At 49.1% G+C, this 15,144-nt stretch overlaps 1 protein-coding gene and 1 non-coding gene across 2 annotated transcripts; one reads left to right on the top strand and one right to left on the bottom strand.

Annotated features, from left to right (window-relative positions):
- Positions 1-995: 995 nt before the first annotated feature.
- Positions 996-6,148, bottom strand: LOC124967561 (protein C19orf12 homolog). The gene is made up of 2 exons (XM_047529996.1): positions 5,897-6,148; positions 996-1,883 (listed from the first exon to the last, which is right to left on the bottom strand). The coding sequence occupies exons 1-2, from the start codon at positions 6,030-6,032 to the stop codon at positions 1,618-1,620; spliced, it is 402 nt and encodes a 133-aa protein (XP_047385952.1). The 5' UTR covers positions 6,033-6,148; the 3' UTR covers positions 996-1,617.
- A 736-nt stretch (positions 6,149-6,884) lies between these two features.
- On the top strand, positions 6,885-6,959 carry Trnaa-ugc (transfer RNA alanine (anticodon UGC)). The gene has a single exon. It is a non-coding gene; the product is annotated as a tRNA-Ala (tRNA).
- The last annotated feature ends 8,185 nt before the right edge of the window (positions 6,960-15,144 follow it).

The following is a 15,144-nucleotide window of genomic DNA, read 5'->3' as shown; positions in this document are numbered from 1 at the left end:
GGCCTGGCACAGAGCGGGACCCCACACAGGAGTATAAATTGGCAGGGCCCCAACACCCAACAAAGGAAAGTCTATCACCGTTCTGATTTGCCCAGGAGGATCCTTGATAAGCAAGTGCAGAATTTGGCATGTTGTTTAAAATAGAAAAATCCAACTTGAACTCTGAAGCAGGGGCCAAAAGAGCCTCATTCTGGTGTCACGCCCAGACATCTGTAAAGCAGCGTTTGCACCTTCACCCAGAAAGAGGGCGACGTTAGAGCCACAAAAGCTACAAAAAAGGAGAGCTTGGGGATTCCCTGTCTTATATTTTTTTAGTCCAAGGGACCATATGAGGGACTTATCAGGACAGAAGTGGTTAGATCAACAAGAAGGCCATATTGAGTTTTTACAGATAGAAAAATCTCATCCTGTTCCCTCATTGACTGAAGTAAAATACAAAGGATCCAAGTGGCTTCATTCGCCCCGGGGTGTGGCCTGTGCTGGGCGCTTGGCTTGTGCTCGAAGGCCAGACGGAGAGCAATTTCTCTGAGGTGAAGCCACCATCCTTCCTTAATCACCACGGGTTATAATTCACCCTGAAGTTTTCTTGACACACACGGAGGTGCTGGATACCAAGTTCTCCTCTAAGCTTGCCCTGTGCAGAAGTGGCTTCCGCTGTAGCCCAGGAGCCCGTGCTTAGTGCATGGAGAAAGCCCCTGCCATCCCTGCCCTACCCCACGGCCTGGGCACAGATGGGACATTCTGAGGTTGCTAGAGGAGGCTGGGGACGTGCACGTACACTGGCGGCACTTGCTGGGACCAAGGGTGGCGGGAAGGCGAGCCTCAGGCATGGACCCTGCGGGCAGATCCTTCCATTCTTCAACGCTGTGAATCTGAAACCTGCGCTTTTTTTCCAGGCGTAAGCTTTCGAATGCTAGTGATGCTTTGTACAAAATACAAAGGAAAATTAATTTCGGAAAAAAAAATTTATTGCAATTTGTTGAGTATTTCTGAAGACAACGTGAATACGATATTAGGGGGAACATTTCTTACAGATGGGTTGGGAGCCCACTCCCTCAGACCGATACTTTGGACTGACAATGTTTCATTTAAAATGCCTAACTCGAGAACGACCATGAATTTTCAGATGGGAAACAAGGTCCTAGGAGAGGAGAGCAAGGTGTGCAGCGAGTGGGAGGTGGGCCAGCCTACTGGGCATTTGCAGCTTCACTCAACACCAGCCGCCCCTGTGAGGCCGCTAAGAAGTCAGTGGGCAGACAAGGGGCGCGCTGCTGAGGTAAACATGACTGTGGCATACCCTGAATCTTGAGGGGTCCAGTCCTGCCAACAGGCGTCTGGAAGAGAAGCCCGTGGAGGAGAGGGAAGCACACTTAGCAAATCAGCGGAACACAATAACCTCTCCAGACTCCCGCAAGCCAAGACCTGCAGCGCTAAGGTTCTGCTTGCAAGCAGGACCTTCCACTCCAGTGCAGGGGGATCCTAACCCATCTGTAACTACCATTCACTGACGAGTGCAGATTTCTCGGGGGGATTCACTGGGCTTCCCCAGACTCCCCAGTTACCTTTGGAGAGCCACACATCATTGAAGCCTACCCCCCACTTCCCAGGAGGAGCAGCCTAGTCATGGTACTGAATTTTAGCGCCCAGCTCCTTGGTGACATAGTTCACCAGCATGGTCACTAGCTTCTGCTTCAGGGACTCACTGCCCATAACCAGGGTGGTCAATTGCACAGGGTTTGTCCAATCCAAGTGCCTGACAATGGCAATGACTTTATCAAAGAGCTTCTGCTGCTCAGCGGGAGGCAGCTCCATTAAGATCTGAGGAATTGGCTCAAACTGTCCACTCGTCATCCAGGCACCTAGCAGACCTCCAACGGCCCCCCCTAGGAAACAAGACGGGTTTCATTAGTTGGGCCCTGTTCATCAACAATGGCCTTAGGTCCTTGCTGAGAGCAGGTCTATGGTCATGGTGGGTGGCGCATCCCTGAGCAGTCAGAGCAACTCAGCTTCACGCCAGCTCCACCAGGTGGCATGGAGGGCCAAGGTTTATGTGGTCTTCCGTCCATTTTGCCCAGATAATTGACACCCGAATAAGCTCTGCCCTAAGTTCCGTACTCATGGGTACAGAATGAAGCATAACCATTTCCCCCAGAACTGTGCTAGCTAAAACCCTCCTCATGCGCTGAAGAAGCCCCCCTCACCCCACCCACACGTCCATAGAAACCTCTCCCCCATCACAAAGGAGGTGGCTGAGAAGCGAAAGCATGTTCAGAGGAAAACCATCTCTGGCAGGACCAAGTTTACTCCAGTAGCGTGGCTGTTACACTCCTTGCCCGGGAACTCAGGAAATTTCCAGAGAACTCATGTGGCTAAGGAACCTGGGGACAGATGGGAAGTTTCTCTTCTCTGAAAGCAATGTTTTTCATACCACCTCTATAGTTGTATGATGACGCATAACAAATCGCATTTAGTTTACTGCTTCTCTTTCTGCTACCCAACAAGGGTGTGAACAGTATTCTTATTGTTGTTGTTATTATTGTTAGTTTGTGGTGCTGGGGATCAAACTCAGGGCCCTGAGCATGCTAGGCAAGCGCTGTGCCACCGAGCCACATCCCCAGCCCAAGCAGTCTTAAATGGAAATTTATGGAACTGGGGCCGTGGCTCAGTGGCAGAGCGCTGGCCTGGCATGTGTGAGGCACTAATTCCATCCTCAGCACCGCATAAAAATGAACATAAAAAAGGCACGCTGTCCATCTACACCTACACAATTTTTGTTAATGGAAATTTATTTTCAAAGCTTAGGCATGCTATTTTGGGATTTGATGACCTTGCATAATGGAGAGTTCACCTAACCAGGCCACGGGAAGGATGGTGTAGGGAGAGGGAAGTTACCCTGTGTCAGGGGCCTCAAATCCAAGTACCTTCAGGTGTCAGGTGGGTGATCAGAAGGAGTGAAATGGGCAGAGTGGGCCTGTGGCAACCTGGGACCTGGGTCCCTGTCTCAAGGAACAACTGCTACCCCATGCCAGCCAACTGCTGTCATGTGGAATACCAGGTTTATGCCTTTAAAACACCTCAACATTTTAAAATATCACCATCAGATTTTTAAAGATGCAGCCTGGCTGAACTCAGTGACTCACTCCTAAAGAATCTAGAAAGGGAAACAAACTTTACAGTGGAAAACCCCAGCATGCGTGTAACCAAATGATCAAGGTCACCCTCACCAGAGATGTCGCATACTCCCTGAAATGATGCAAGGGTAGGAAATAGCTCTGAGTATTCTTTCCAAAGCCCCATCGCTCCAGTCTTCATGAGAAACACCTCAGACAAAACCACACTAACAAACCTAAACACCTGCTCCACAGCCTTCAAAACTAACGAGGCCATTAAAAACAAGGAAAGTCTAAGAAATTGCCGCCGACCCTAAGGGATTAAGGAAAACATGACCATTGAATATAATGTGGCATCCAGGGCTGGATCCTGGAGCAAACCAAAGCCATTACTGAACATAAAATGAACATAAAAACCAAATATTGAAAATAGTTAACAATGATGGATCAGTGTGCGCCCCATAGTTTTGACAAATGTACCGTCACGTGTGAACACTGGGGGCGGGGACTGAAACAGGGTGAAGATTGTGTGGGAATTCTCTGCATACCCTTTGCAACATCCCTGGAAATCTACCATTATTCCAAAATGAAATGTTGGGGAGAAAAACCTGGGCCAGAAGATAACCCACTCGAGGATGCGTGGAGACAGGTAGCAAAACCTGTGTCTCCTGAAGCCAAGCAGGGAGGTACCCGGCGCCATCGCCTCCTCTGGTAGGGAGACCAGAGCCAGCCTCACATCCTGGAAGCTGAATACTGGCCCTGGCCGGCTTCACCTCCTCTTTACGAGTTTTACTGAACTTTTCCCCATGACACCAGTGAAATGCTTAGAATCAACAAGAGCTGCATTAAACCTGTATGAGAACGTCGATATTTGATTTAGAGCAGCACTTAATGCAAAAAAGTCACCAGAAATATCAACCAGCAAATGACTAGCTCTTTGGAGAAGAGATAATTCCTTTGTTTTCTGGGTAAAACGATGCATCCACCCATGACGAGGGGCTGGAAGTAGCCACCCCCTGGGTTCTCCTTACAGATATCCTGTTCTCCAGCAGCTTTTACTCCATTTGAATAAATGTGTGTTCCCAAAGGTCACAGCTATATGATAAAATTATCTCGGTAAGGGCTGCCTTGAACACAGATGGAGGTGGGGACGAAGATGGAGAATATCATTGGGGAAGAAGGAAGTGACCTTCTCTCTTCCCGTGGTTCTTCCTTCATGGACAGCAAGGAGCTGAAGTCAGGACTTGCAAATCCACAGAATTTGGAAACAGAAATATGCACTGGGAAGGTCTGGGAGCACCCACATGCTTATTTTTCTCCCCAGTGTAGCTTTAGCTTAATGAAATGACCTTGAATGTCAATCCTCTACTGAAGGAAAAAAGAGAACAGGAAGGCTTGCCAGTGAGCTGGGAGACAAGCCAACCTCAGCAGAAGAGTGGTCTCTCTCCAGTCTACAGCACCGTAAGACTACAAGCCAAGTGCAGGGCTTTCCCCAGGGCGGGAGCTCTCTGAGGCCCCTTCTCCCCAGCAAGGCTGCCCATAGTCTCTCCAAAGCCCAATACAGCAGGTGCCAAGCTGTCATGAGAAGGCCATGTAAAGTGTGCCTCAGGGTCCATTAGAGGCTACCTCGAGGGAGGCCTTATCTGGCTCTTCACGATTCATCTGGACGGTGGCCACGTCTCTGCCTCCATCCTAGCCTATGGTTTGGGCCACAGCCCTGAGCCCGTTAGAACTTCTGTGGCCTAGAACACAGGAATTCTTCTTGCCCAGTTAGCATCTGGATAGGATAGCCTCCCACAGCTCCTGTATGTATAATGTAGGAATATTAAAAGGTGAGATTAGATTATGAGAACTGAAACTTAATCAGTCACTCCTAGTTTGAATGGACTAACTGGGTGGTAACTGTAGGCAGGTGGGGCAAGGCTGGAGGAGGTGGGTCCCTAGGGGCATGGCTTGGAAGGGTGCATTTCCCTGTGCCACTCCCGCCAGGCCTCCCTGACCCCAGGGCTTGGCTGCCATGAGTGGATCGGCATTTCCCCACCACTCCTTCCACCAGGACGTTCTGCCTCACCTCGGGCCCAGGGCAATGGAGTCCATCCACTGTGAACTGAACCTCTGAAACTGTGAGACAAAATTAACTTCTCCTTCTCCAATTCTTCTTGTCAGGTGTTTCGGTCATAGCAACAAAATGCTAACTAATACATTCCCTTAATCCAAAAGAACTAACTTCATCTCAGTTCCAAGGAACAATGGGAAATTTTGCCAAACTTTCACTCATCGCTCAGAAACTGGTTCCCAAATTAAAGCAGGTCCTGCTTCACTGTTTTGCTCCGTGAACTTTTTGCTTTCAGAAAAGCAAAGGTCTCTTTGAACAGGTTGGCCTGTGTAAGATGGCCACACAGCCTTTGTTCATAGGTGGTGCTCAGCAAATCCCAGCTACCTCCCGGCTCCCTTCTGAAGTGACATGACGTGGGAGGGGCATCCGAGAGATGATCTCTGATATCTCTGGACTAGCACACACCCAGAGGCTCAGCAGCTGGCACTGGGGAAATGGTTCCTCCAGGTCTTAAGGACACAGATGTCACTGCCAAGAGCACCTGCATTCCTGAGAAATTCACATGGAAATTTCTGTTTCTAATCGGACAAATTAGGTACACAAAGGTCATTTCACAGACTCAACCTTAAGTCCACAAACTCCTTACGCAGGCTGGGTGGCATCAGTCCAGAGATTCGTTCCTTCCTGTGGCTCCAAAGACTCTTAGGACCTGGGAGACACCTACACTTACCAACAGCTATTCCTGGAGGACCACCCACCAAGCCACCAATGAAGGCCGTGGCCCCTGCAACAAGGGCGCCCCTCCGAGAGTGCCTGATAGCTGCCTTTATCTTCTTTTCCTCACAGATGGAGCACAGCAGCTTCATGATGTCTGCCTCATTGATGGACCTCTTGGGAGTCTCTAGAGGAAATCAAAGGGAGAGTTTCAGTGGGCAGAAGAGTATCTCCACCCAAACGTGACTTCCAAGACTCTTAAGGAAGTGTGTCCCCATTTCCAGAGAGACTGTAGTTTGGTTATGTAACAGACTGAATCCCATCATGTGACAAGGACTTTGTCACAGGGAAGCGGGCAGCAGTTAGTTAATAAGCAAACAGAAGTGGAAGAGCGGATGAAAGGTCTTCTATGCCCTCTGATCAACTTCTGATTTATGAGGGATTAAGAAGCACCCCAGCCACGGGCTCCACCAGTTTATCACGAGGGAGGCATGTCAACCGATCTTGCCTCCGCGGACTTTCAACTGGCTCAGAGGATCCTCAACACACAAAGCCTGGCAGAGAGCAGGAAGTCCGAGCCTCATGTTCTCTTTATGTGACAGGGCTTCCGAGTTAGCGCCAAGGCAGAGACGGGACAAGGACGGGATTCGGGGACCACACTGGCATTTGCCTGCTGTGTGACCTGCAGCAGAGTGTCAGCTACGGCACTCGATGATGGAGATCAGTCATGCTGGACACTTGTAAGGTACAAGTAGGATGGACACAGTGACCAGAATGAGCACAGAGCACTGCGGGCTCCCCATGTAACGGCACCAAATGTCTCGCCAACACACGACCCTGGCTTCCTTAATCAACTAGTCTTCAAAGGCCATACGATTCTGTGGAGTCGTATATCCCCATTGGTGCAAAACACAAAACCCTCAAATGATTGGTGGTTCTAGGTGGCGTGACGTGCTGATTGATGCGCTGATTGGACAGGTACTCAATAAAAGCAGCAGCAGGGGTTGGGGATATAGCTCAGTTGGTAGAGTGCTTGCCTTGCAAGCACAAGGCCCTGGGTTCAATCCCCAGTACCCAAAAAAGAACAAAAAAAAAAAAAAAGCAGCAGCAGCTTCCGCAATAAATGAGTCAGCAGCTACAAGCTCGCCTGCTCCTACCTGGCTCCCGGTGTCTGGTGGTTATTGACACTGCGCCCTTCACCCCCCAGTACACGAGCCCCAGTGGTAAACAATACAGTTCCACACATGGGACATAAAAATCTGTAAGATGAAGCAACCAGAGAATAAAATAAAGAATCCAGGAGTTTGCAATGGAAATGGAAAAAAGGACAGATGGGCCTTTAGGATAATCCTCTGGCGTCAGGAAACTTGCCAGGCTGGCAGGTGTAATGTATAAAGCTGCTCTCCCTGCCCTTTCCGTTGAAGCCATTTTCCCACCTACCGACCACTTGTCAGTCTGTGAACATCCTAGCTAGCTATTGGTTCATCAGTCAGCTAGCTATTGGTTAATCAGTCCATTATCGGTCCCCTGTTAGCCCGGCGGAATTCAACTGCCATCTTTCCTCTCTTGCTTCTCTCTCCTACACACTTGCTTTTCCTCCTCCTCGCTTTCCACTCTCTCTAGCACGTGCCCTTTCTCGTTCCCTTTCTTTTCCTCTCATTTTCTCTCTTACCCTGCAGGGAGACACTCTGTTTGCTTAATAAATTCCCTTATGTGATTTCCCGTGCCTGGAGTGGTTCCATGGGATTCCTTACAGCAGGGAAATGATAGGCAGAGGTGTAGCCAAGGACAGGTGGGCTCTGTCACATCCAGGGAAGGGCAGGAATGAAGAGTCCAACACCACTAGGTCTCCTGCAGGGCTGGCAGGAAACTCAGAGCAGCAGGGCTGGTGCTTCTCCCTCGAGCTTTGGCTGATCCCAAGACTCTTCCTTGTCCCGATTCCCTTTTTGCTACAAGCTGAAATACTGAAATAGTTGCTACAGGAAGTTGACCAAGAACTCTGGGGGCAAAGGCTTGGCTCAGAAGCCTTCACCTACAGGAGCTCTTTCTGACCTAGGGTAATCCAGGACCTGAAGTCTCTCATGAATTGTCCTCCTGCTCCTGGAAGAGAATTTTCAGCCCTTGGAATGAATCCATGGATCTACCATCTTACTACAAAGGCAGGTTTTCAGAACTTCTCTGCCTTCCCAGGAGGGACAAGAAGTGTGCTGTGCTCTGGTCACTGTAAGTTTTTCTATTTCCTTTTGATATACTTCAGGTGATGACCCACACAAGTGCACAGGAAGCACTGAAGGTCTGTTAAATGCAAGCCCAGGTGGACTTTGGACCTTACTTGGGGCAACAGGACTCTAGAGAGCTTAACCCAGGATGCTACTCAGTCCTTGAATTCAGAAGTTGCCAGCAGGTGTCCCCCAGAAGTGGGCTCTAAGAGGCAGAGGGGAACTCAGGGATGCCTGTCCCTCCTCTGGTTTCTGTGTCCTCCTGGCTGCCAGGCCCTGCCTCAGCCCCTGTGTTTCCGACAGACTGACTGTCCCCTCTTCCTGCTCCCTGGAAGAGAACCCCTATTGCTCTTCTAGTGGTCAGGACTTGTCCTCACAAATGTCTTACCAATAAAACCACATTATCACAGGGAAGGAACTGCACGTGGCAGAAGTCACCCAGAAATTGGGAAATGGAGGCATAACCTGGCTTACCCAGTGGTCATGGTCCTGAAAAGCAATGTAGTGCCACAGAATGAGTTTTACTTCAAATGCATATTAAGATAACCAAAGAAGTCAACTCTATGGGAAAACCTTTCAGAAAGCTGAAAAACCTACTGTAAAATATCTAATCACCTTCTAGCTTAGCCCTGCACTCCCCCACCCCTAGCCCCAGCCTTTACCTGGCGGTGAGGGGGATCTGCCACGCATGTCTCTGAGGTCAAAGGCTGCTATGTGCCCGTGTGGGACTGAGGCCTGCAGAGCAGGGCTGAAGCCCCACCTCCTCCACATCCCCACCCCCACCCCACCACTGGCACCACCCCCCAGAATCCGGCTCCAGTTCCAGCTGGGGCAGGCCAGCCAGATGCTTCTCCAAGCCCCACCCTCCTGCCTTCCCACCCCAGGGCCTTCCAGGTGGCCACCTGACGGGCAGCTGCAGGTCTGAGCCCCAGGTGGGTCCAGGCCCCTACGGGCCTGCCAGTTGTCCACCCATACTTCTCTTTGGGCTGCAGTCCACTCCACCCACCGACACCAGTTGACCCCTCCAGGCGAGGGCATCTGGAGAGGAGTCGCTGGCCCAGGAGGCAGTGCTGTTAGAAGGGTTATGGAAACTAATATTCCTACAAGACGGCTCCCCAAGAAAATGGAGGGAGGGAGGGGACATTGGCCAAACATTAAACCTCTCCCAGCGTGTTCCTGATAACTCGGGTCCTGGGGAAAGGAGGCATAAGGATACCGAATGCTGGGCCCCAAACCTTGGCGGTTTCCAAAGATCATATCATCCTCATTGTACCCTGTAAAGCCAGCATCCCCTCTGTAACTGACAGCCATTTTCCCACCCAGAAAATAGGCCTTCAATGGCGCCCGAGTCCACGAAGGAATAAAGCTTTCTCTGAATCCGCTGAGGTCTGCTTCCCGTCCTTTTGCGCTTACACTACTTCACGTCCACTCTCTGTCCTTCCACCCTACCTTGCACACGTTTTCCATCCCAGAACCATCGGATCTTCCTCCAGCTTGGAAGCTTCTCCTGTGAGCCCTCTGCTCCGTCTGACCATGTACTCCGGGTCTCAGTCCGCCCAGTCTTGGCCTTGCGCTCAGACTTGGAGTAGAAGAGCGTTTCGTCTGACCAAGGGCTCCAGGTCTTAGTCTGCTCAGCCTCGGCCTCAATACACTCAGTCTCAGGGTAGAAGGCACGGGACATCTCCAGGTTAGACATGCTAAGTTACTATTTGGTAAATGTATAGGCCAGAGTCAGGTATCAGCTGGGGGTCTCCAGGTCTGAAAAGGAGAAGTGCTGGCTTTGCTTCCAGAGCTCCAGGGTTACAGGCGGATCCCACTTCGAGGACAAAGCTGAGTTGGGCAAACTCTTAGAGCCAAGGGCAACAGGGGGCGTGGTAACAGAGGGCAGGGGAATAATACTTAAGAAAGAAGTCCACCCACCATTTCCCAGAAACACCCCAGGGCAGGTGGTGAAGCGACTCAAACCTTCTGGAGGATTTCCAAGGACATTGCACTTAACACAGACTGCAACCCTGCCAAGCAGGCATAATTATCAATGCCGTTTTAGGGTTGGGAGAAGCTGGGCAAGAGTCATTGGGCCACCCAAACCCCAGTTGAAAAGTGTCAGAGGGTGCAGATTCCAGCCTGGGTTCTTGTAACTCCAAACCCATGCATATGACAAGCACGATGTGAAAGGACACAACCCCAATCTGAACAGAGTCCAAGCACCACGCCACACCTGGAATCTCACCCAAGAGGTTTATTATCAGTAGAACACGGGCCAACCCATAGCCTGCAATAGGAATTCATCCTCGGGGTTGTATCCTGGCCTGGGGTGGGGGTGACCTCTTAGTAGTCATGTTTTACACGAAGCTAAGTGCCATTGCCTCAGAATCTAAACTTAGGAGCCCCGTAGGTAAAATGGCTTCCCACCTAAAATAGCAGATCTGATGCCAATAGTCCTCCCTTTTTGTTTTTATAGATACCGGGGGTTGGGACGATGATCTTTCTTCTGTAACTTCCTCCTGCTGGTTAGGGGTGAAGAGTCTCATTTCTGTAAAAAGGGAATCAGGGAGGGCTTTAGGTGGGAGCAGAGTTCTTAGAGCTGGAGGTCTCAATAGTGAATGTCAGGTCCTGGCTTTGGGTGTCAGGGGCTGGTAGTCTTGAAGGAGAAGTGGTTGACTGACCAATTGGTCGGTGAACTTGTGTATCTGATCTTGTAGGAACTTCTGTAGGCAATTTAGCAGGAATGGTCCTATTTAGGAAGATCTGTAGGCCTTAAACCAACCAAAAATTTCTGACTGGCAGTTTCTCTTGATGGTTCTCAGGCACTCCTGCCTAAGAATCTCTTTTGTAGCCTCCAGTCTTACTCTTGGAGCTAACACAAGTATACATCTTAAGTTACATTTAATTATTGTTTCTTCTTTTAAATACCCAGGAATTGCTATGTTTTGGTTTTAACTGTTTTGCTAGGTGTTCAAGATCAAGCTGGTCAAATTGATCTTGTTCTTATCTACTATTAAGGATCAGCTGAGTTCCCTTGGGGGTCACTTGTGGGGAACTGGAGAGCAGCTTCTTAGCTCCTTTTGTGCCATTTGCTAGGTAGTGTCTCCTTGATGAGGTGGCTTCCCTTGGAAGCATCAGGGATGTCTCCCTTCTCCAATGACCCTCCTCTGCAGAAGGTGTACTGATGGGCTTCTCATCTTCTAGTGGTCTCATAAGTCTCCCTGATCAGGATGTCGTGTGGCCCAGAGTTGCACAGCTCCTTGTCATGGGCTGACAGGTTTGGCTCCATGGCAATGTTAAGGCCAGGTTCTATGGGCAATGACAAACAGACTCCATTTTACCTTGAGACTCCAGGTTATATAGAAAATGCTTCTCCCATGGGAATGCCCACCTCTGTACCTATCAATAGTTACTTAGCATGACATGTTTGGCAGCACAAAATGACAATTCTTGTATAATGAAAAATTGTGCTCTTTTGGATTCCTTGTTTCCTAAACAATGTACCATGTCAATGGTGATGTCAACAGTGATTGTCTAGATGTTAGTAACCATTCTTTAGTTTTACCTAAGTGAGGTCATTTTGACTCACTTTACCCTCTGCTAATGAGTTCAGATCCCACGATGTTAGTTTGTAATGTTGAATCACAGCAACAGACACTTACGATTGATGTACTGATTCATGGTATAAAAAACCCTACAACCCTATGGTCAGGTACGTTCTCCCCATAGCCATTTGTGGGGTGTTGTGTGAGACAGTCAGCTGGCTTAATAAAGACTCTCAAATTTGGACTTCTCAGTGGTGGTCGGTCTCTTCTTAAGTTGTGCCCCATAACATCCTTAGAGAAGTTCTCTTATCTCCTGGGTTCAGGCTGACTCAGAGGCAAGAGCCAAATATTGGTTTCCTTGGCTCCTTCATTTTAATCTCAGTCCTTTAAGTCTTGATCTTAAACATTCAGCAAGCCAGTCTCACCAGTCATAAGCTAAGAGTACTGGACATTAACTTCAATGTTGATGAGTTCACATTTACCGTCTTTTATTTAATTGGGGTCTGTGTTATCCTATCTGTCCTATAGGTGATAACTTATTATCTCAAATTAATTCAGGTTGTTTATTCTTGAAGCAGTACCTCTGCAAAACAATCAGGTAACAGTTAAAGAGTTTACAAGGAAAATACAATATGGGATTAAAAACAGTAAAAGCATATTTAGTTGTGTAATAGCTATCTTGAATTTTGGCTGAGCTATATATTATATCCCCTGTTGGAGATCACAGTCATTTTATGACAAAAACTAATCTTTTGAATATAATTTTAAAGGAGCTGAAGTCTGGCTTCTTTTGGAGCCACTGTAACATGTAGTAAGGTGGGAGGCAGAGCCTTATCTCAGGTAAGGCAGGGCTTTTCATAAACCTCAGGAAAAGTGGTCAAGTTATGAAGCTGATCTTTGTCTTCTTTTTAAATACCATTTTATAAAGTTTACATATATTGTTTCCTAAGCCTATATGAATGTTAGTTAAGACAATATGACATTACATAAAAAATATAAAGCAAAGAGGGCTGATTCAGCTTTTAACTTTCATGTGGCAAAATGCTTTCATGTTTCATGATATTAACCTTTAAGTAAATTAGGCTCTCATTAACTTTTTGAAATACATTTACGTTTTTATCCCAGTGTAGAAGGTAACATAAAATTTTACATATGTCCAATTGATAACAGGTCCTGTTATAGAACATTAGATGATATAAATAAGTCCCCAATAAAATTCACTATTCTTTTAAGTTTAAAATTACCCTTACAGACAAGTTTAGTTTGGAGAACAGCACGTTGATAAATTTTCTACTTTAAAGATTTGTATACCTGGAAGAAATGAATATATTTAATATACAAAGAACAGTAAGCACAGATATCCTGATGTTTTTACATTACTCAAGTTTAGCTTTTAAAGAAAAATTTAGACTCTGTAACATAGTACAATACTCTACCAATTGTTGTTCAACCACAAGTGTACAAGCCCTAATTTTTAAGATTAATTGCCCTAAAGAATAAAATTTAACAGATAACAGTGTTAAGAGTAAATTAGTGTTTTTATGAAATCCTTGTCATTTTCACATACAGATCAAACTCTGTTTTATATCAGAACATTAATATTTGACCTTAGGGAAAAACCCTTAAATAGCTTTAACTGATTGTCTCACATACATGTAACCATTAGGTCCAAGGCTTAGCATATACGTAGCCCTTTTAAATTCTTACCATGGTTGCTTTCCCATCCTCCAGGGCTACTTAGAGAAAACAGAGTTAAGTGTAATTTCCCCTTTCCGCCTCTCATTAACCACCCCTATGGACCATCCCCTTACTTGTCCTGTCAGCGCACACGAGCTCATGTGACCTTACGGAAGCTGTCCAAACACCGTATAAAGTACCCCAGAGCTAAGTTCTCCCTGCCTCTCTTGCTTTTCCAAGTGATGCCTGTGGGAAACCAGGCTTATTTAGCAGAATTAGACCAGGTTGAGCCACGTGAGGCAGAGGCCTGTTTTCCAGCAACTGCTAGGATGCATGTGGTGCTGCATGGGTGTGGTTCCCTGTCTCCTTCTGGAATTTTCCCCCTAAGAGAATGGCTCCCCTAACTCCACCCCATGAACAGCTATTGGCTCCTGTGTTCAGGGAGTAGATAAGTTTCTGCCGTGATTAAGTGACATACAGCCCGCATCCTCCTCCAGCAGGTAACCCTCTTCTCCTGCACGCGGGACAGGGCAGAGAGTCCCCCCACAATGGCCTTAGTCAGACCCTGACTGGCACATAGACTTGGCAGGCGCGGGTCTCCTTGCCTGGTTCCTGGTTGCTCATCGGTGGTGCGTTTTCCCTTCAGCTGGTGCTGTGACTCGGGTCGGGCTCCCCAGCGTGTTGCTTCCCTTGCTTGAAGAGTCTGAGCTGCCCCTGGACGGTTCCACCCTCTTTGGAGACCAGGCTTCCATCTCAGCGAGCGCCGTGCTCCACATCCCAACACTGCCTCAGTCAGTAACTGGCTCCTCCCCGGCTTCTGGTTAAAGACCTGCGAGACCTGGGACGTGACCTGAGCGGCCCGTACCCCGGGGCTCTCTGCGGGTTGGGAGAGCCCCCAGCCACGGTTCTTGCGACTGCAGCCGAGTCCCTGTACTGCTTGCTGCGGGGGCTCCCGGCTGCGGGGGACGCTTCCCTGGGCGGCCTACTTCTCCCGAGAGCTGCTCTCGGTCTTGGGTCTGGTCTCTATGCCTCCTTCTCCGCAAAGCCCTGGCGCTGCGCACCCAGGCCCCCTACCGGCTCAGCCCACCGCTTACCCAGCAGTGGTGACGACCCTTGGTACCCGTCCGTCACTCGGGTGACTCCCTGGGGGCCGAGGGACGCCTGGCCTCTATATTCGCCAATTCCTCTCTCGCAATGGGCAGCTCGCTCTCAGTCCCGTCCGTAGCCCTCTGGGTTGCCTCTTGGCTAACTTAGAGTCCCTACGCCTCACCCCGACCTCAAACCAAAAGAGCTCATTCGTTCATGCCATCAAATTTGGCCATTGGACACTCTAGATAGTGACTCCCAATGGCCACTCGTGGCCTTCCGCCAGCACGCGGGGAAATGGAAGGAGGTGCCTCACGCTCAGGCGTTTTCCTCTCTGCGCTCTGTGCCTTCCCTTTGTGAGGCCTGCTCTCCCGCCCAGTCCTCTTGGCTCTGGCTAAGCCGCACCCACTCCATCTAAAGCTGAAACCTCCACTTCAGACTCTTCCTCCTCTGACCCTGCTGATGAGCCTCCACCTTCCCCAGTGACTCTGCTGCCACCTCCACGCTGCCGCTCCCCCACTGCCAGGCCACAGCCTCCCACTCAGGCCTGCCTGCACCTGCCACAGCCTCTCCTCCTCTGTCTCCCTCCATGCTGCCTCTGTGCCCTGGGGAGGTGGGCGGAGTCGTCAGGGGTCACGTGCCTTTCTCCTGTCCCATCTCCCCCGCTAGAGAAGGACTCAGGTCCTGCACCTCCAACCCAGCCACTTACATCAGGGATTCCGGTAGTATCCGATCATGTGACCTGGCCTTCC

This window comes from Sciurus carolinensis, chromosome 16 (genome assembly GCF_902686445.1).
Source record: "Sciurus carolinensis chromosome 16, mSciCar1.2, whole genome shotgun sequence".
NCBI lineage: Eukaryota > Metazoa > Chordata > Mammalia > Rodentia > Sciuridae > Sciurus > Sciurus carolinensis.
Note: the sequence above shows the minus strand (reverse complement) of the source record. Positions and strands in the feature narration are given on the sequence as shown.